The sequence below is a fragment of the Chaetura pelagica genome, unplaced genomic scaffold, assembly GCF_000747805.2.
Source record: "Chaetura pelagica isolate M959 unplaced genomic scaffold, ChaPel_1.0 scaffold405, whole genome shotgun sequence".
Lineage (NCBI taxonomy): Eukaryota > Metazoa > Chordata > Aves > Apodiformes > Apodidae > Chaetura > Chaetura pelagica.
The window spans coordinates 1,887,310-1,909,704 of NW_009953489.1; the positions used below are offsets into that span (position 1 = coordinate 1,887,310).

The 22,395-nt window shown below is 39.2% G+C and overlaps 1 protein-coding gene across 1 annotated transcript; it reads left to right on the forward strand.

The window, feature by feature from the left end:
- The first annotated feature begins 1,040 nt into the window (after window positions 1-1,040).
- RC3H2 (ring finger and CCCH-type domains 2) lies at window positions 1,041-17,159 on the forward strand. Its single transcript, XM_009998833.1, has 20 exons — window positions 1,041-1,302; window positions 2,654-2,771; window positions 3,206-3,439; window positions 4,596-4,771; window positions 5,739-5,939; window positions 6,324-6,456; window positions 6,705-6,823; window positions 7,180-7,292; window positions 7,867-8,175; window positions 8,881-9,095; window positions 10,056-10,483; window positions 10,893-11,063; window positions 12,120-12,275; window positions 13,008-13,221; window positions 13,361-13,445; window positions 13,969-14,050; window positions 14,444-14,578; window positions 15,057-15,164; window positions 16,204-16,352; window positions 16,964-17,159. Exons 1-20 carry the CDS (start codon window positions 1,072-1,074, stop codon window positions 17,157-17,159), a joined length of 3,573 nt encoding a protein of 1,190 aa, XP_009997135.1. The 5' UTR covers window positions 1,041-1,071.
- The last annotated feature ends 5,236 nt before the right edge of the window (window positions 17,160-22,395 follow it).

Sequence of the window (22,395 nt, forward strand, 5' to 3'; positions counted from 1 at the left end):
TGTATATTTGCATTTCTAGCAAGTTGCTAGGGAAGTTTGTTCATAGCCTTGAACTGAACTAACTGGTCTCTAGGTTGCAGAGAAAGTCAACATGGTGGCACCTGTCAGGCAGGGGTGGGGTGGTGCAGCTCTTAGATCAATCTGTGAATGTAAATCTTCATGACCAAAGCATGAATGTAAAACACTTTGATGAACTCCTGTGGCCTGTTATCTTTTGCCAGAACGTGAGTTACATAAAATGGGATGCCTTTTAGAACAGTTTTTATACAGTTTATATATATTTTCTTTGGAATACATTTATGTGAACGACTTGCACAGAGGTATTTCATGTGAAGAGACTTAATAGCAAGCCAACCAAAATTATTGCTTGCTTTATTGTAAGTTTTGTCCTAAATATCTGGACTTTGAGCACACCAGAGGCTTTTTCACTGTGAGCTGATGAAGTGGAGTTGCATTGTTGTGTAAGGTAGAGATGTGAAAAGCAAAACTAAACACAAGCCTCTGCCCTTGAGTGCTCCAATGGGCTCTTGGGAGAAAACTGGGAAGTAACAAGAGAATTATAAATCTAAAAACTAATCTCTCATCCTTTTAGTGTTTTCTTATTATTCTCAGCTTTTGTTATTTAATGTCTTTTCAGGGTTTTGGAAACTTGAGGTTAGATGAGATGGTGTGAGATGGTTATTGTGAATTATGCCTTTACGCTTTCTGTGCTGATGAATGTCTTCCTCTTCCTACCCTAAAGGTGTATGTAATCCTGAGAGAAGAACTTTAATGCCACTTACTGTGAATAGACTCAACTTCAATTTATTATACACTTCATTAATTTCAGTTCATGAGCCTTTTTTGGTGCAAGTACTGAACTAAAAAAGCTGGAGTTTTTGAGTGTTAAACTGTAAGGATTTAGTTTTATTTGGTAAAATACTGAAATGGTGGGGGTTTTTAAAATTAAAAAGAATTCTAAATTAGCAGAAAGCATGTTTTAAATATTCTGTTATTCACTTACAGCTGCCAAAACATAGTACAGTGAAATAATGGTCTGCTAGCCTGCTAAACAAGTGTCCAGCTTCCACAATGCCTGTGCAGGCAGCTCAGTGGACAGAATTTCTGTCCTGCCCAATCTGCTACAACGAGTTTGATGAGAATGTGCACAAACCCATCAGCTTAGGTTGCTCCCACACTGTCTGTAAGACCTGCCTCAACAAGCTTCATCGCAAGGCATGTCCTTTCGACCAGACTGCCATCAATACAGACATCGATGTGCTTCCTGTAAACTTTGCACTCCTCCAGTTAGTTGGAGCCCAGGTATGATTTAAGCAGCTCTTTGTTTTGCCACTTCATGTTATTACCATTTACATGCCAGTTGCAATATGTCTGCTGATCTTTTTCCCTTGTTTTAGTCTAAAAATTGTAAGTCCTTGCATACTCGAAAAGCAACTACACCTTTTTCAGGACCATCCTATTCTAATTAAATAAGAACATGATCTAGTTGTAAGCTGAGTTCTGGTCTGAAAAGGCTCTTGAGCAGTGACTGGAGAAAGACACCTATTGGGAATGAGGCAATTTTCTGTCCCAATTGTCATTAGAGAAGTGAACCTGCAGATTCAGTCCTCCATCGTGCTCTTGCAAGGAGGCTGGTTTGTACATGTCACAAGTTTAATAGTAGCTAGCTGTTCAGCCAAGTTGCAGAAGTGTGTGTAATTTTTTCAAACCATGCACGGTGATGGTGGCTTTTCAGTTGAGTTTCCAGACCCTGGTGGATCAGGCCAGGAATGTTCCCGTGCTGCCTGTGGCCAAACAGCCCTTGCATAATCAGTTCTGTGCTTTTGGAGACAGCTCAGTTGTGCCCCTTGTGCTGACTGGTGTGCTTTCTCATGTTACTGTAACACCTGGGGGATGCAATAAGATGCTTTTTACTTTGTTTTTTAGTGTCTTATGACATGCCTTGGCACAGATATTGGTAATAGCACTATATGTCGAAGTGGGTTTGTTTCTCAAGTTCACATATTCCTTTCTTTTATTTATTTCTAAGTTTATGCAAAATCACTGTCTTGATCTTACAGCCTTCATTTTCCTGGTCTCCTAATGTCTTGAAATGTATTTCAGATCACTGAATGTGATGTGACTAATGCTCCTTCTATTTTGGTTGTCTGACCTTGTTACTCTACTTTGAGGGTTTTTTCTACCAAGTTAAGTTTGCTAGTTCTTATCTTTGAAGATTTCAGCATACCCAAATTGTGCTTAAATTATTTTATAACTTTGAATTTTTTTCATGTTTTGTTGCCAGTTAATTTTGTCTTATAACTTACCTTGACCTCTCTGTAGTAAATCAAGCTGATCCTATACACTGATCATCCTCTCAAGTCCTGTGTTCTTTGATCATCTTTTAAGCATCTCCTCATTAGACCTTGGCTATTGTTTTCTATCCTAATGTGTTGAGTATCATCACCCAGATCTCATCTTGAGTCCTTTTTGTTACTCCTTTTTATGTTCTACATGCTTTGGGTGGGTCCTGTCTTTTACTTCTCAGAAAAGTAGTGTGCATCTGCAGTGTTATGTCATTAATAGTGGTGGTGGTGGCAGCACTGGCAGATCAGGTGGGGCAGCTGGGTAGATGTAATTCTTTTCTCCCCTGCTCCCCCTTCCTTTTTTTCAGGTACCTGATCATCAGACAGTAAAGTTGAGTAATGTTGGAGAGAACAAACATTATGAAGTAGCAAAGAAATGTGTTGAGGATTTGGCACTCTACTTAAAGCCATTAAGTGGAGGAAAAGGTGAGTCCCTATTCAACGGTGGAATTTTTATGTAACTCATTTTTGACAACTGTGTTTTCAGCACTGATTTTAGGTATCAATGGGATAATCCTCTCCTTTTTGTAATAAATCTTCCCTTATGTCTTTCAGAGCTTATTCACACCTTTGACAATGGATTTTTTTAAGTTTGCAAAACATTAGTACTAAATTGGTACCAAAGAAAAAATAAAGCTGAACTTTCCTTGAAGTTTAAAGGAGGGGTTTTATGTCAGTTTAAGACTTTAATTAAAATTATTTGCGATAATTAATTACACAAAGGTGCGGAAGAGAAGATATCCATGACCAAAGTCCTAAATAAGGACACACAGGACTCCTTTATTTAGGCTCCTTCTGCCTTCCTCAGATCAATGTTTCTGATGAGAAGCACTGGTTTTCATCCTCTGCTCTCTCTGAAGGTGTTGCAAGCTTGAACCAGAGCGCATTGAGTCGCCCGATGCAGCGGAAGCTGGTGACACTGGTGAACTGTCAGCTGGTGGAGGAGGAGGGACGAGTCAGGGCCATGAGGGCAGCTCGATCTCTGGGAGAGAGAACGGTCACAGAGCTGATCCTGCAGCACCAAAATCCTCAGCAGCTTTCTGCCAATCTTTGGGCTGCTGTCAGGGCACGAGGATGCCAGTTTCTAGGACCAGGTAAAGTACCTGTAGAATCAGCAACAGAGAATATTTAGGAATACCTTTTTTGACAGAAAAAACAGTCTTTGGAAATTTCCTTTGTTCGGTTGAAGAGGTTATTGCTTCTGTTTGGGCAGGGAGAAGTAAGGAGGAAAAAATAAAGACTACAAGTTAGTAAAATCTGAAATGGATTAAAACTGGAAGAGGGGAGATTTAGGTGAGACATTAGGAAGAAATTCTTTGCTGTGAGGGTGGTGAGACACTGGCCCAGGTTGTCCAGGGAAGCTGCGGCTGCCCCATCCCTGGAAGTGTTGAAGGGCAGGTTGGATGGGGCTTGGAGCAACATGGTGTGGTGGGAGGTGCCCCTGCCCGTGCAGGGGGGTTGGCACTGGATGATCTTTAAGGTCCCTTCCAAGCCAAACCATTCTATGATTATTTTCCCCTTATTAAATTATCTTTGGAATTGTGAGGAAGTATTTAAAAAATCTCATTGAAGAAGTGTGAAGAATCATGGTTTCTGCACAGTCTGTAGTTCAGTGTAACTAACACAGGCAGGTTGTTCTGCTGCCTGTGAGGGGGATTGGCTAGGAAATGGCAGATGCTCCCTTGTTCATACTTGAGCTGTAAATACAATCAGTTGCAGCATCCTTTCATTTTAAGGTTTTTAATGATTTTGTTTATATCTTTGATAGAAACGGGAAATTCTTAGTTAAGAATGTTACAAAAGCAAGCACAGCAAGGAGTAGGAAACTATGTTTCAATGGGGCATAGTTGCTGCTTCACTTCAGTAGCTGATTATAGTAGTGCTGTTACTCTTCCCATATGGATTTTATACAGTTTACTGGTGTAGCATTGATGAGATGTCCAAAATGACAAAGACTACAAGACTGCACAGTGGAGAACAGTATAAAAACTTCACTACTGATGTGTTTATTACTGAAAATTAGTTTTAGCTCTCTAAGTTGGCTGTGCTTAGAGTACTTCTCAGTATTTTTTCTAAATTAACAAATTCTTAATGCCTAGAAAGACTTTTTTGTATGATTAGTGAAATATAAAGTAGTAAGAAATTACGTTAAAGGTGATTCAGATGTTCCTACGTACGATGTTAATATATGATAGCCTTGATGTTTTCTGGCAGTGTATTTCACTTCCTGTCTTTTACTTTTGTGTAAAGCTATGCAAGAGGAGGCACTGAAACTTGTATTACTGGCACTGGAAGATGGCTCTGCACTCTCAAGAAAAGTTCTGGTACTTTTTGTTGTACAAAGGCTAGAACCAAGATTTCCTCAGGCCTCTAAAACAAGCATTGGTCATGTTGTGCAGCTACTATATAGAGCATCATGCTTTAAGGTAAAATACCAATATTTAAAGTTTGCTTTGGTGAGCTAGTGCAGCACCAGAGAACCAGGCTGAGGAGTATTATCTTTCACCTGTAAAATATTACATCAGTTCAGTTTCTACATATTTTAATAATGTAGACTATGAGATTTTATCTATAACTGTCATAAAATAGTTTTGGTATTTTAATATTTAATATTCCCTGCGAAAGGAACAAATAGTCACATGTGGAATTAGTTGGAATTAACTGCCACCCATCATCTGGGAATTATCTCTCCTGAAAGAGGCATGAAACCTGACTCTGTAGCACCCCTGGTCTGCTTCAGGAAGAAGTGAAGTGTAGTAATACAATAATTTCTTACTTCATTTAGATTCTTAAGAGCAGGCCATGGCAAGGCATGAGAGACTGTCCTGTGTGCTCTCAAAGATGAGAATCTGACCCCAATATTCTAAAGAAAACTTTTGGAATACTGTAGGCCTGGGAGCTTTCCTAGCTCCAACAGCAGCCACAAGAGGGGGACACCATACATATAGGGTGCTGTCAGCCTGAGCTCCCACCCTGTGTTCCAGAACATTTGTCACTCTTTGTGTCTAGCTGCCTTGCAGTGAAGAGCCCCCTTATTTTTTATATGTTGTTTAAACTGAATATTTCCATTCCATGTATCTGAAGAAGAGTGAAAAGTTTATTTCATGGGTCTTTTTTTCATTTTGAAACATGATTATCATGACATTGCTAAACTAAACATTAAAATAATGAAACCTGTGACAAATATCTTATGTAACCTGAGAGTTTTATTTAACATGTATCGTGGGCTCTCAGTTGAATATTCTGTTCTTTAAATGTCAATGGAAGAAATTTAAGTATATGCTAATATCTACAAAAGCAGCACTGTTGTTATTTGTGTTGTGTAACTTTTTCTGATGGACTTGGAGGGTTTTTTTGTTAAAGGAGGAGTATTTAATTATTACCATTTAATAGGTCACTAAAAGGGATGAGGATTCTTCTCTGATGCAACTTAAAGAAGAGTTTCGGAGTTACGAGGCTTTGCGGAGGGAACATGATGCCCAAATTGTTCACATTGCCATGGAAGCAGGACTTAGGATATCACCAGAACAATGGTCTTCCCTTCTTTATGGTGACTTGGCACATAAATCACACATGCAATCCATTATTGACAAGGTTTGTCAAAGGGATGATTTTGTTATCTTTGTTAAGATTAGATTTGAGTATGAAGAACTGCTTTGAGTATCCAAGAACTGCTTGAGTTAACGTTTTGTCTCTAGTCATATCAAATATTGGCTAAAACTAGAATAAACGTTTTTTTTCCCCCTGAAGACATTTGTTTTCCCAGTAAAATCTAGATCCCTTTTTTGGTGTCATATGATGAAGCTTCATAGGGCAGATTCTGAGCTGAGAAATTAAATTTCTCTCCACTGATACTCTCTCTATGCCATCTGAAGACACCCAAGTATTGCATTTAGGAACCACTTTAAAGAAAATCTTTTTAAGATTAGTAGTTCGTAGTTATAAGATGCAGCACTCTAATGCTCATTCTCTTTTCAGCTCCAATCTCCAGAATCTTTTGCAAAGAGTGTGCAAGAATTGACAATTGTCTTGCAGCGCACGGGAGATCCTGCTAACTTAAACAGGCTGAGGCCTCATTTGGAGCTGCTGGCAAACATAGATCCGAATCCAGGTAGGTAAATGAAGCTTGTAAAACATTTCTTGCTATTTTTCATATGTAGGAAAGCAAATTATTAACATTACAACCTCCCTTCCTTGTTTCCAAATTCCCGATAATTAGCATACTGTGTCATAAAATGTTCAGGACTAGCTCAGCTCTGTCCTACACCTGGTGTTTTGAAGTACTAGAAGACTTGCCTCATACTTATGATATTATTGGAATAATTGACAGAATGACAAGCCTACTTTTAATAATTGTAGATGCAGCATCTCCAACATGGGAGCAGCTGGAAAATGCAATGGTTGCTGTAAAGACTGTGGTACACGGGCTGGTGGATTTCATTCAGAATTACAGTAGGAAAGGCCATGAAACTCCCCAGGTAACTTTATTTGATTGTTGCATTATGTCTTAATGTTCATTTACTTAAAGATGCAACTTTGAAAAATTACTAGTGGTTTGAAATGTTGACGGCATTTTCTGTGGAATAACTGATGCTGCTGTTATTTACTGCAGCCAGGTTTGGAGAACTTCATGTTTCTGAAGAAGGATCGCAGCAGGTAGCTGTGCTGAGATCCATACGAGGGCTTAGTGCTTAGCCCATCCACAGGATGGATGGGAAAAGATGCAAGATGTAAAAGCATATAATGGATGTGTTTGTGTGTGTGCATTAAGCCTATTTTTATGTAAGCATGTATTAGATTGTAACTGCAGTGTCTTGTTTGTGTTTTTTTAAAGCCACAACCAAATAGCAAATATAAAACAAGTATGTGCCGAGACCTTCGACAGCAAGGGGGATGCCCAAGAGGAACAAACTGTACATTTGCTCATTCTCAGGAAGAGCTTGAAAAGTGAGTGTGGGAGAGCTTTTTTCTTTTCAATTTAAATCCAAGCAATCTCCACAGTTTTGAAAATGGTTTCTTCTGTACACTTACTCATTCTGAGGATTTGTGAGTCTCTTGAAGTGACAGCTCCTTACATAAAAGTGAATGTACAGTGAAGCAATACCTGGAAACTAATTCCAGGTTTATTTTACCCCAGATGAAGTAAAACTTCCTTTCCTGAAACTGTGTCTAGGCTCAGAGTCAGGGGTTGGTTGCATTGCCTGCAGGAGAGAAAATGTTACCTACATTTTGGTTAAGGAATAAAGCAGGTTGTTTAGATAGTATGTACTGTATATATTCTTGAAGCTTTTACCCAAATCCATTTTTAAGAACTGCAGATCTTCTGAGAGGAAGAGATGATCTTTGGTCACAAGGAAGCCATTGATGTTCTGTTTACAGATTGTTGAAAATGGGAATCAATTTGTAGTCCTGTAGTTTTCTGATACTGTGATCCTCTCAATCCCTGCCTTCTGGTAGTTTTACAAATAAATTAAACTGCACAGTAAGCATTTTTAATTGCTTTTAATGTGTTTGTTTATAGATACCGCTTGAGGAACAAAAAAATCAGTGCAACAGTGAGAACATTCCCCCTTCTAAACAAAGTTGGCGTAAATAGCACCGTCTCAACCACAACAGGAAATGTAATCTCTGTCATAGGAAGCCCTGAAGCAACAGGGAAGATGGTGCCAAGTACTAATGGAATAACTAACCTAGAAAGTGGAGTTCCCCAATTGATCCCTCGCTGTGCTGACACCTCCTTGAGAGCTTTGGAGAACACCAAGAAGGGAGGGAAGGCTGGAGCCAATGGCCCTAGTGTTTCTGGATCCCCTACAGAAACACTACCTGAAAAGTAGGCAACTTTTTTTTGTCAAGAGAACATTTTGCTGTTAGACTGTCGTGGAGTTTGTGGATGGCAAACAGTAGATTCTGGATTCTGGTCCTGATGTGCAGTTGTTGCTGGTGCTCACTGGCTGAGGAGTTGGGCAAGGTCTTGTACTGCAGAGCAGATACTACTGCACAAAGTCTGTGGGATCGAGTTGTCAGAGCCAGCATCAGTTGTAGCTGTTGAATATTCCCATGCAGTATATATAGATAGAGGCATATGGTCAATCTCTTTATCATTATTCTGTTGTTCTCAGCCTGGTATCTTCCATGATTGGATCATTACATAAACAAAAGACTTGTGCTCCAAATATGATGTTTCCTGAAACGAAGAAGGATGCATGTAGTGCATGGTCCCTTAATAATCAGGGAAACCTTCTAGTTTTGAGGTTTTCCCCTAAAAATGTTAAGATACTTTTCCAGGAAGCACTGAGCCTCTACAGAATACACTGAAAGGTGGTATGTGAACTTCTGGGTACCTCCCAAATCATATATATCCACTTTTGAATTCTCTTGGGAGAATTTCTGAGGTGTAATAGTAGTTTGGGGTATGAAAATTCAAATTCCAGAGGTAATTACATGGCCCAATATCCACATTACATAGGAGTGTACACAGAGAGAGAACCAACCGAAGTAAAGATCTACTTAATGATTTCTTGGTAATCTTTTTCAGTAAAGTTGGTTCTCCACCCAAGACTCCTGTAAGCCAAGCAGCAGCTACCTCAGCTGGTCCTCCTAATATTGGAACAGAAGTTAATTCTGTACCTCCAAAATCCAGCCCATTTGTTCCCAGAGTACCTGTCTACCCTCCACATTCTGATAATGTTCAATATTTCCAAGATCCCAGGACTCAGCTGTCATATGAAGTTCCACAGTACCCACAGACAGGTAAGTGAGATGAGTACTGAATGAAAAAGCACTGAATTTCTCTCTAGATCAGCCTGAATGCTGAGAAATAACTCAGTTTTGTGGATTTTTTTAACGTATCGGCTGAATCTTCACTTAATGGGATACTGATCTGGTCCTTTGAGCGTGGGAGGGACCTATACTTTGCTCCTAGTGTTGGTGGTTCTTGTCTTTGTGTGCTGTATGTTATATGACATATGACTTGTACTTCAGTATCCAGAAGAGCTTGAACCTCAAGGCGTTTCATCTACTTTTTCCTTTGTTAGCATTTAACTGCATTTATTTCGGCTTGCTCACTTTGTGCCCTGTTTGTGAGGATATCCACAGACAGGACTCAGACCCAGAGGTGTATCATGCTTCTACTGGGACACTTCGCATCTTTGTTCTTGCTCAAGTGTATTTGGGAGGTTTCAGTCATTTTTTTAGTTTGCAGTGTGTATGTTTCTGTTCAAGCAAACAATGAAGTGTTACAGCATCGGGTCATTCACAAGCTCTCAGAACAAAAGATAGAGGGGTTCAGACAATCCTCTCCAAAGCAAAAAGAATAACCCAAATGTGAAATGGTTATTTATGGAACTTCGGAATTACTTCTTTTTATCAACATAGCTTTTTATTTTAGAGAACTATTTTAACTTCCTGGACAAAGAAGGGCTTGAGATGCTGTCTTTTCAGTTGCATGGTTATACTGTAGTACATGGGAGCAATGGCAGAGACACTCTGTCTTCCAAATTGGGTCAAGGTGATAAGGGGTCTGTACTACATCTGCAAATATGATTGTCATACATGAAATCACATTCCACAGAAATGCGATAGGGCCAGTAACGGGTGTGTAAAGCTTGACTCTCCATTCTCTAGGTACTTAACAGTATTTACAGTTTTAAAAGGTGTAATATTCTGGGTCATTTGTGGTTACATTCAATATGCCTTTTTCCAATTTTTAAGGATATTACCCACCACCTCCAACAGTACCAGCTGGTGTGGCTCCCTGTGTTCCTCGCTTTGTGAGGTCCAATAACGTTCCAGAGTCCTCCCTCCCACCTGCTTCCGTGCCATATGCCGATCATTACAGTACATTTCCCCCTCGAGACCGACTGAATTCTCCTTACCAACCTCCTCCTCCGCAGCCGTATGGACCAGTTCCTCCTGTCCCCTCTGGAATGTATGCTCCAGTTTATGACAGCAGGCGCATCTGGCGCCCACAGATGTACCCCCGAGATGATATTATTAGGAGCAATTCTTTACCTCCCATGGATGTGATGCACTCATCTGTCTATCAGACATCATTACGTGAGAGATACAACTCTCTGGATGGGTATTACTCTGTGGCTTGTCAGCCTCCAAATGAGCAGAGGACTGTGCCTTTACCAAGGGTGAGTGGGAGCCAGAAAGGGAAGGATGTAGTCTTGGTTCTGAAGGTCATTACTGAAAAGTTGATAGATAATTAGCATTTGTTTGGGGTGAGAGTGATCAAAACATGTGATCTGGACTAAGTTCTTGTTTTGTTTTTAACCTTAAGAAAATGGGCTTGTAAAATGGACCACTATAGTCTGTATAAGGGCCAGATCCCTTCTGCCCCTATAATTCCCATGCATATTGCTTGAATTAATTACATATTTAAGATTTGGTTGCCATTCATGGACCAGCTTCTGAAATTCTTCTAGTGATATCAAGGAAGGTTACAGATCCTAGGGAATTTGGGAGTCCAGGTGTGTCCCATGCAAGAATTTGCTTTCTGGGGATAGTGTGATAGATCTGCAGTCCTGTCCTTGTTGTTGCTAGGAGCCTTGTGGTCATTCGAAGACTGGTTATGATGAGCAGCTAAGACGGAAGCCAGAGCAATGGGCGCAGTACCACACACAGAAGACTCCTCTGGTATCATCAGCCCTTCCTATGGCAACACCATCTCCAACTCCACCTTCTCCTCTCTTCAGTGTAGATTTCAGCACAGAGGTGGGAAGCCAAAGAACATCTTTATGTTCCCCTCTTGTTTCTGTAAATGACATTTAATGATTCTAGTAAAGGTTTTCTGTTGCTCATAAAGTTAATTTAAGCTTCTAGCAAAAGGAAGTTAGTATCTAATAGTGAATGCATTCTGTTTAATATTGAGGTGATGCTAAACGTGATTGCTGGAAAAAGGTTAAGAAGTGAAGTGATTCAATTTACCCTCACTAAAGGAAATGTAATTTTATTGAAGTAGTGTTATGAACCTCCTGTTTTTGTGTAGGGGACAACAGTTGTTTTCCATTTAGGATTTTCCCTTTCATACTTCACATGGTATTAGGCCATAATGAGTAGACTGAATCAGACTGCAAGTGCCAGGGAATACACATCCCTTGGAAGTGGCAAAAAGCATTGGTAGGACACTGTACTTTTGTGATAAGTTCTGTAAGCAAGAATGGAAACTCAACAAATGTGTTGCAGAAGAAAAATCTTCTGAAATTTATTTTGTATGTGTAAAGTACATGCATCCAAGAAACTAGTTTGAGAACCACTGTGCCAAGCACTCTTTGTTGTGGTTTGACAGTTCTGTTGGTGGTATTGGAGGTTTTAGACTGATTATGCAGAAAAGGTCTTTTAAGGTCCCTCATGAGTACATTCCAGTTAGATCAGGATTTAGTCCTTTTCATCCAGGTTAGAGGGTTCCAAGTCATGCTTCTATCTGCTACTGGCTTATACATTAAAGGAAATGCATGGCTTCATCTCATCATCTCAGCTTAATTACTGTAGGTATTTGCCTGAAGAACCTGCCACTAATAGTGACACTGATCAGTCTCATCTTGGCAGACCAGGTAGTTATTTGGAGTGGCACAGCTTCCCTTTTTGTGACAGCTTCACTGCTTTAAAATTTGACTGAATGGGTTACATTTGTCCCTGAGTCAAGTCTTGACTTGGTTAAAAATCCCTGTTTGACTTGAAATAATTAAATAGTAGTAAATGTCTTTTCTTAATTTAATACTGAATTCCCTGTTTTTATTAATCGCTGCTTATTTATTCACTTTTCCATAGTTCTCGGAGAGTGTCAGTGATATAAGTGGAACTAAATTTGAGGAAGACCATCTCTCTCACTACTCACCCTGGTCCTGTGGCACTATTGGCTCCTGTATAAATGCAATTGACTCCGAGCCCAAGGACGTGATTGCCAATTCCAACGCGGTGTTAATGGTAGGGCTCTCTGCATCCCATCTCATTAGGGTAATGACACATCCTGAAGTGTCTGCTGTTTGGTTAAACAAGCCTTTTTTTTTTTTTTTTTTTTTTTTAAAGTTGATAGCTTTTATTCATAGTATTTTAAAGTAGTTCTGCCTACCTGAAGTTGTTTGGAATATCTTTTCCCAGTTTTGTAAATAAAAAATGTATTTACTTCAGGGACAGCATGAAATGCTATGAATAAAATTCTTATTTTTTGTTGCCCAATTTCCATGAGATTAAAAACAGCTAAATGAAAGACTGGGGAGCAAAAAAATAGGTAGTATGAATCACAGAATGCAGCTCATCTCTGGGTGTAAGAGCACATGGGTTTTGGAGACTTTCTGCTATATAGAATAGGCAGTTACCTTTATGTTCTATGAAAAAGTGTTACTAATCTCATCCCAAGCCTTTGATACTGCCTCCTTCAAGTATCGGAAAGGGTACTGAAGGGCACTAAAGCACACGGGAACTTCTGCCTGGAAACACAAGCCTGGAAAAGCAAAATTATTTATTCTAGCAATGGCTTTCTCGTGGTCAGTTTGCCATTAAAAGGCAGTTGTTAAATCATTGAAGCCCATCTTGGCTCTTTAGTTGACAGATTTTCAGCATTGTATTCAGCAACAATAAGCAGAACATTATTGACCAGCTGAAGAATCTGAATAACCTCAGATGAGTCCATATATCTTGTGTCTCCCAAATATGTAGGATTTGGACAGTGGGGATGTTAAAAGGAGAGTGCATTTATTTGAAACACAGAGAAGGGCAAAGGAAGAAGACCCTATAATCCCATTCAGTGATGGACCTATCATCTCCAAGTGGGGTGCGATCTCCAGGTCATCCCGCACGGGTTATCACACCACGGATCCTATCCAGGCCACTGCTTCCCAAGGAAGTGCTACCAAGCCCATCAGCGTATCAGGTACCAGCAGCGGCTTTGTGTGACAGTGTGGTACACATCCTCATACTTGCTGCAGCAAGGAAGATGCAAAGAGTTAAAATACCTGAATATCCCAGTGTAAGAACAGAGAAGATAACGAATGGTGTCTAATTTGTTACAGATTATGTCCCTTATGTCAATGCTGTGGACTCCAGGTGGAGTGCCTATGGCTCAGACTCGACGCCAGCAGCACGGTATGCGGAACGGTACGGGCTCTACCTGTCTTCTTTTAAAAGCATTGCCTGTAGCCTGCTGTTCTTCAGAACCCTGAAAGGGGGAAGGGAGAAATCTGAAACTATTAAAAGACATTCGTAATTTTAAAGTAAAAGATTATTTTTTTCCTGTCCATCATAAAGCCCTTGAAAAACTAGGTTAAAACTTATGTAGTCTGTGACACTCAGTGCAGCTGCTAATACCCAATTACTAACAACGTATCCCTTGAGAGACCTAAGCAAAGACTTGGAGGCAGGTGCTGCCAAACTGTCACCTCAGCATCTGTCATCTGGAGTAGTTTCTCTCAAGTTTTCTTGCCACAGCTTACTGATCTGTAAAATAAGGATGTGTGTGTCATAGAATGCCCTGGGGTATTGTGAGCCCAAATGAAGAGTGTTGTCTCAATCATGGAGTTTCTGTCCAAAAATCTAACATGGATAGGCTAAGGAAGCTTATGGGGCCTTTGAGTTGGAGAACCTGTTTTTAATTCCTAGTTTTGCCTTCTTTCTCTTAAAGGGACAGGTTCATAGTTACAGATTTGTCTGGTCACAGAAAGCATTCCAGCACTGGAGATCTATTGAGTATTGAATTACAGCAGGTAAGATCAGATATTACACCATGTGGGTTTTCTAATTAAAAAATTACTAAGGTGATAGTCTATTTTGGTGTAGCATATAGAAAATAATACAATTGACAAAATTATTAGTAAGGGTTAACTTGACACTACTTCTGCAATACTTAACATGATGCATAAGGACTACTAATATGAGCTGTTCTGCTGAAGTCAATAAAGCCATTTTGGGGAGAAAGTGGTGGGCTTGATACATATCAGCCAGTGCAAAACAAAATAAATGCTGTATATTAAAAAGATACATTGTTACCCCTCTAGCCAGAGAACCGTGGTTCTTTTATGAGCTGGTTTATTTTGCTTTTGTTTGACCATACATGGTTTAAGTGTACCTATTGGTAACTGGTGTGTCTCTTTCCTTAGGCCAAAAGTAACTCATTGTTACTTCAGAGAGAGGCCAATGCACTAGCCATGCAGCAGAAGTGGAATTCCCTGGATGAAGGCAGTCGTCTCACCTTAAACCTTTTAAGCAAGGAAATTGATTTGAGGAATGGTGAGGTAAAGGAAGGGTTAATTAGGATGACACAAATCTTTGAGGTTTTTTGTATGTAAATAAGTGGATGCATTTTATCTAAGAGTTAAAACTCTTAGTTATTCCTAAATATTTATGATATCACTATAATGACTGTGCTGCTCCAGTCATCCATTTACAATATGGGAAGGGTGTGACAATCCATTTCATGCAGTCATTACTTCTCATTGTACCTGACGTTTTACAAATCTAAACATCCTTCCAATGGACTCTACAGAAATGCCTACTTCAGTATTCATTTTAAAGCTCAAGTACTTTTATGTGATTAAATTTATCTTTGTATCCTATGCCCAAAGTTCTGTTTGTGTCTAACTAGCTCTTCTGTATTGTAGAAATGTTGTGTCCTAGAAATGCATCTTCTGTTTTCACTTTGATACTGAGGTGTTGTGTGAAGCAGGTGAAAAGCCAACTTGATATTTACAGGGCATATTAATTATTTTTTAGACTGATTATACTGAAGACTGTGCAGACACAAAGCCAGATCGAGACATTGAACTGGAGCTGTCAGCCCTTGATACAGATGAACCTGATGGGCAAGGTGAACAAATAGAAGTAAGTACAAAAATGTGTGTTTAAAGAGCTTAATGGGTCCTTTCATTAGTTGGTAAAAATCTTCTAAAATTCCTTTGTGAATTAGATTATTATGTTGATAGCAAAGGCTTTTTAGTCTTTGTAGTGATATCAAACAGTTGCCTTATTTAAACACCAGGGGTCTCATACTTCTCATTCAGATACCTGGTGGTTAATGTTGCTAAAAACAGCTCATGGATTTTTGTCAGAGCTTTTGGTCTTTATCTTTTGATGGCATTAGTAACAATGGGAAATCTGCCCATTTCCCTTCAGTGTTGAGACTGTAGTTAAGAATGTTTTACATTGAAGTTTATGTTTAAATGCAATAATTTTATTTAAACTTTGTGCTCATCTGGTTCTAACTGTGACTTAATTTCAATTACTGTAACCAAGCATTCCTTTGTTTTCACTTCTCATTCATCTTGGTAGATCTGGGCATCTGCCCCAGTTTTTTCTACGTTTATTTCCTCCTTTGCTGTGAAGTCATAAAACATTATAGTGTCAGTTTCAGGCATGGGGACCAATTGTCTTTTTGAAGCATTGAACACTTAAAAGAAATGAAGGTTCTTATCTGGAACAGCTTCCATAATACATTCCAACGATGGCTGACAGTGCTGGCTGCAGCTGTTGTTTGCTCGGCCTGTGCTCTGTGGTACAGCTCTGTAGTGGCAATTCACAATTCCTGTGACATAGATGGAAGCACCTTGATCTTTGTCTGTTTCTCTACCCCTAATTAGTGAAACAGCTGTCACTGTCCTTATTGCCTGCTTTGTGTCTCACCTGATAAATCATTTTTTAGCAGCTGATGTTTATACCACTGTTGTCATTGATTGCTGTCCTTGAATTGTTTTTTCCTCTTTGCTGTAGTAAAACATGTTAGACATTTCAGTAGTATGAAATAAAAATAAGGAGTCTTAAGATGAGACTCCATTTTCCATCAGTTTTGTGTCATGGAATGTAATAGGGAAATGTAAAGCTGGTAGTGACAGTATTGATGGACATTTCTCTTTTTCTCCTGTAGGAGATTCTGGATATACAGCTAGGTATTAGTTCTCAAGATGATCAGCTGCTCAATGGAACAACTGTAGAGAATGGGCATCCACTAAAGCAGCACCAGAAAGAATCAATGGAACAGAAGAGACAAAGTTTAGGTGAAGACCTTGTGATTCTGTGAGTGTTAGAAAAACAGCAGTGCCTGCCAGTATTAGAGAAACAGCAGCAGCAGGATAGTTGAAGCATGATTGTTTAAGGATGAACTACATACCTGCTCAGACTTGGATTAGACATCTGCACTGTGTGTACATGGTGAAGTGAGAAGAACCTGTTAAGAAATAGAATTAGGTCACAAATCTGGAAGCCACAGGATGGTACTATTGTTTGTATGCATTGTTGTCATTGTATATACTGCAACCTGTCCCAGCTGGTAACAAACCTTTCACATTCAGTAAGCAAAAAATGCAGAAGTATTTTTATAGTTAACAGAAAGTAAGACAAACTTCAAAAGGTTCAATGTCATAGTGTTTGCACAAATCTCCATAGAGAGGTAGTTTTTAAAATACACTATTTTAGGTTTGTATGTTCCGTAGCCTTTAGTGTGTGATGCAGCCTTTGAGAACGAGGCAGCCTGCACTGAACACCCCGAGCATACCGTGCCACAGGCAGGTGTTTAGCCTGTTGATGAAGATGAGTTAATGTCAGTATTTATTTAATGCACACAATTCAGTTCCGGATACTTGTGCATGTACTTGTTTAATATTTGTGTAACTTATTTTTCTCCTCAGGGAGGAGCAGAAAACAATCCTGCCCGTAACTTCTTGCTTCAGTCAGCCGGTCCCAGCACCCGTTAGCAATGAGAGCTGCCCGCCCGGCACAGCAGGCGGTGCCCGCAGCCTCGGCCTGCAAACCACTCACATTATGTCTGAGGATAAAAATGACTTTTTAAAGCCCGTTGCAAATGGCAGGATGGTTAACAGCTGAAAGGCATTCATCTTTCCAGCTTGTGACCACACCATGGAAGCATTTACACTAGCTTTTTATATATATAATATATATTATATAATGTATATTTTTTTTAAAAAAAATAATATTGGGGTCATGCATTTCCTGTGGACTCTTTGATACTTCAAAGCCCCTCTCGCATTAGCATTCTGAAGAAAAAAAACTTACTTTACTAGGGTAAGGCGTTCACTTTCCACAGATGAATGGAATTTGGACATTGTTTTACTTAAGCTTCAAGCAGCTTTTTATGAGTTTGTAGCAATCCGGTGCGGTATCTGAGCCATTCTTGTTTAAAATGGCTTCCGTAGAAATCTAACAACTCAGTTATTTAAACTAGCAGGATCCTACGATGATACATCTAGTGAAAGGAAGACTAACTTATTTGTCTCAATTTCGTTTCATGAGAGAAGAACTTGTGTCTCGTTGCAGCTGCTTTTTCTTTAGTTGTGGGACTTTGCATGGAGTATTGTTTCCTGTTTGAAGACTGGGGGGTGGAGATTTGGACTTGAGACTTTTACAGGGTTAACACACCATTAGCTTTGCACTGCAACGTTCTGTGCAGGTCTGTGGTGCAGTGCTTTGATGCAGCTTTTTGTTTCCATTCCCCACCCCCTCCTCACTTTTTGCTTTAGTACTGTAGGTGCACATACACAGGCTACTTGTCCAAGTAAAGTTATCAGAAGTAAACCAAGTGCCTAAGTCCTCCAGCTAATGTAGTAGGTGTTGATTTCCCCAAGTTATACCTGAAAAAATTTCCAGCCATTTTGAGAGGTTATGCACTAATGTAACAGCAATTTTGGTTTTTCTCTTTTTATTTTAATTATCAATAGTTCTCAACTTGAAGATTATAGAAACCAGATAACTTGGCAAAAAGTATCAGGTGCTCTTGGCTTTCCTTTGAAAACCCTGTACGTAGTGTTTGCACTGACTAACAAGATGGTATTGCTGGTTTTTTTGTACTGTTTTGTTTTTAATTTAAACTAAGTATTGGGAATTTAAGGCGGTTGTATTACATTTGTTAATTGTTGTTAATCATAATTTTGTATTCAGGTTTAATTTTTGCTTGTTCAGTGGCAACTTATTTTCAAAGACCCTGAAAACACAATAATATAGCATTATTTGACCTTCAGAGCACTGAATAGTGTATGAATCTATGCCCTGTTAAGATGTGACTGAGAATCATATTAGACATGTCAACTGAAAAATGGTTTTCATAAATGCACATGAACTAGAGCCCTGGGCATATTTTAATTTTTTTTTCTGAGAAGCTTAAAAATCCACTCTTTTTGGAAAGAAGGCAGGACTCTCCCTCCTGATTACTATCTTCTTGTTTGTCCTCTTACTTTTCTTTGTGACAAGTTTTACATTTTTTTTTATGTTTTTATTAACTTCTGTGAAGTTGTTTACTCTGAAAATTGTACTGGAATATTTTAAGCCAAGCTGATCTTTCACCAGGTGTACTGCATGTAAGGGCTTTTCCTGCTAGCAAAATGCTTAAAGAGGATCATGTTACTGGTCGTCTGAGTTGTTATTTTACAAAATCACAGCTATGTGGTCGGGTAAGATTTTGATAACTGTTTTGTGCACGCTTCTGGGGGGTGGGGGTTGGCATTTCCCTGAGGGTTACTGATTAGACTAAGTAAATATTGGTGTTTGATATCTCTCCTAATGAACCTGTCCATGAAATAATTATGTTGTAAATATACCTGAAAATCCAAGGGTTAGTTTTGATATTCTGGTGTCAGTATGGAAGATCTTACACATCTATTTAACACTCCAATATAAAGGAATGTATGTAGAGAAGCAGTCCAGTAGCCTTTTCTTAGTTTCCTTTGGCTGTTGCTGTCCCTTCAGTAGCCAGTCCACCTCAGAGCTAGGGTTAGACTGATGCTTCGCTTCACTTGCAACTTGAAGTGAATGGATCCAAGAACCAGACCACCTTTGTCACCTTAACTTATTTCCTGTTGATGTTACCTTTAACTTAGAATGTTAGACATAAATATGATTGTTGTATATTTTATACCGAGACCATTCTGTAAATATGAATTTATATTACTTTTGAAATGCTTCTGAGATACTATTATTTGCTGTACAATGTAATTCCAAAACAGATATGCAAACAAGTATGTCTCTTTCATGGATATTTAAACAGTGAGATCTTCCATGTTGAAGGTGATGTAATTTTTTTAAAAGATTTTTAAATTTTAAATTGCTATTTTGTTACAAAAATAGAGAAAATATAAAGGTTTGAGAAGTCCTTATTTGCCCTCAGGGAAGAGCCCTCTGTGCACCAGAACTCCACAGAACATCTTCAGCATGATCTGAGGGTGAATATATACTACATAAATTGATTGTGTATTTACCTTAACTTTTTAATTTTAAAATTGCAATTTTAAAAACTTGGTTGTGCTTTGCTGGAGGGGGATTGGGATAAGCTGCTTACACACATTTGCCTGTTTGTCCAGTGAAATTACATAAGCCTGACATACTCCTGCCAACCACATTGGCGTGTTTAAGAACAACTGTATCTACATGCTCTTGCCTGCAGCAGGAGGTCCCATTATATAGCCGTTCTCTAGGATAATCTTACACTTCATATGGAGAGTTGGCTCTTAGCTGAGGCTAGGTGGTTTTAGTTGAATTTGTAAGATATAGAATGACAGGCAAAAAAATTATTTGGAGGTTTTAACAGCATGCCAGCTTTGTCTTGCAGTTTTAACACTCTCTGTGTGGTGTTTGCCATGAAACTATGACCTCCAGTGCCCTGACAGGGAGAAGCTACAGGTTTCTGGCTTTCTTCGGTGAAGTTTCAGCCCTTGACCCTATACAAACAAGTGTGTATTAATTTGTCTAGTTGCAAATCAGGTGCCTTTGGGCTATGGAAGGGCTTATTTTCTGACGCTGAGAGATGATGACTAATCTGTGTGTGTTGATAGCAGTGATTCCCATTTAGGTTTTGGCCTAACTTACCTGTGCTGTCAGAAAAAAGGCCCAAAGCAGATTGGGGAGAAGAGATCGGCTCTTTTGCTTTGCTTGGACAAGCATTTTGAGTTGTTTTGTTGGGTTTTTGGTGTTTGATTTTTTTTTTTTTCTTCCCCAGTAGGGGTAAGCAGGGATTTCACATGCAAGAGATATAGGAATTATTAGTATCTAAGTTATTTGTGTTGCCTCACTACCTGGATTCATTCCTTGGTTTGCCTCATTTCCCACATAGGTCTTAATAGAGGCTACTGCTTGTGCTGGGAGAGTGCTTGTGTGAGAAAAGAATTATCTGTACATTCTTAACATATACTTATAGCAGAGGGATTGCCCTGCTACTGATACTTTGTTCCTGTAAACAGGTGACAATAAATGAATTTTAGTGTTTATGCAGATTTTGCATTGTAGAATGTATACTAGACCCTTCAAAGGAAAGGTTAGACTATTTGCAAAGCAAACTGGCGTTGGTTCTTGGTAGTCTAGTACAGGGACATTAAAGCTTGACATTTGATTTAGGAAAAACAAGAGTTGTATGCAGCTGTTTATGCTAAATAAGCTCTTGGTTGCTCTTTGTAGAAGTATAATTTGGAAGGTTTTAGTGCTTTGATAACACAATTGAAATTTTAATTTCTCCTGTACTCAAGAGCTGAATGCTGTTCTTGTATAATAGTATACTGGGCAGGATGAGGTGCAGAATAATGCACAGTGGTCAGAAACAGCTGAGGAAAGAATGCTTAAAATAACTTGATATAAACTCAGAATAGTTCCAAATCTTGTTTATCTTTGTTTTTTTTAAAGCACAAGTTGTCAAGTTGTACCTGTTGCTGTACATAAACACTGTATGCCAGCAGCTCCTTGATCATATTTGTGAACAGACTTTTCATTACTAGTAAACTGTTACGAAAGGAAGACACTGAGTTTGGGAGTGGAACAAAATGAGAAATGATCAGATTATCGACAGGATGTAAAAGTCCATTCTTTATGTTGGAGTTTAATCCCTTTGTTAGGAAATTCCCTCTCACTGAGAGACCTCTTCTGCAAGCAGAACACAAGAAGTGTGCTTTTTTTAAATGACCCAATTTTCCAGTATAAATGAGCAGCTGACTTTAGCAGTAGTCATGGCCATGTCTCTCTTTGCTGGCGAGGGAGCACGATAAGATAAAAAAAAAACTGTCAGTGATGAATTAAAACAAATCTGAGTAACCAAAATGACCAACACCCCAACATATAACATACTACACCCTGTTACTTAAGAAGGATGCTTGTGGAAGCTTTTAATCACTCAAGATTTTACTGTAAAAGCTGAAATAAAACAGAGCCTGGCTGCATTTATTACTGCCAAAAGCCAAGGTCATCTGCACATAGCCCATCGATTATCCAGAGTAGATCTCAGTTAATCCAAGGCATGGGAATGCATGCGTTTTCTTAGCTGGGCAAACAAGTACATTATACGGTAGTTGTGATACAACACACGTGGCTTTTATTTGTACTGCACATACCCACTGTACAGCCACTCAGAAGTATTGTGGTTAGCTTGCAGCATCCGCTGTCTGCATTTATACTGTTTACTGCGTATTCTTTTCCCTGGAAGTTTTAAAGAAAATTTTTTTTTTTTCTTGTTGCATTGATTACATTTTATAAATTTGCTTAGCTGGAAAGTTTGGGAAAAGAGGCCTGTTTGTCAATTGTACAACCGATTGTGAAGCTCTAGTGTGAATATTTTTACGTCTGTATTAGACATTTTCTTTGCAAATCTATTGTTCGATTGAAATGTAAATGAAATAAAAGATGGTGTACACCCATCATGTATAAAGCAGGCACCATCGCTACGATGGATTTAATGCTCATTTTTATGGCGCATTCTCAGCTTCTATTTAAAAACTATAATTTAAAAAAAATTTAAAAAAAAAATCTGTAAAATGAAATGGGGATATATGGGGGAGTAAATTCTATTCCGTTTATCTGGGTTGGAGTTGCCAGTGGTCGTTTCCCGTGCGGTAGCGTAGGGGCCCGGCGGGCGGTGCCGTGTGTGTTGCTGTAGTGCTGAGGTGAAGAGGTTGTGGCTTGGGCTGGTCACGGGTAGAGCATCCTGGTTTTCAGTGTTTGAGAGACGTGATGGAAGAAGTTTGCAGTATTGACATGTATTTGCATGCACGAATAAAAACTATTTGTGCACCTGACGCGGCTGCTGTTCCTTCCCGCGGGGCGGGGCCCGGGGGGCGGTGCTGGGCGCCGG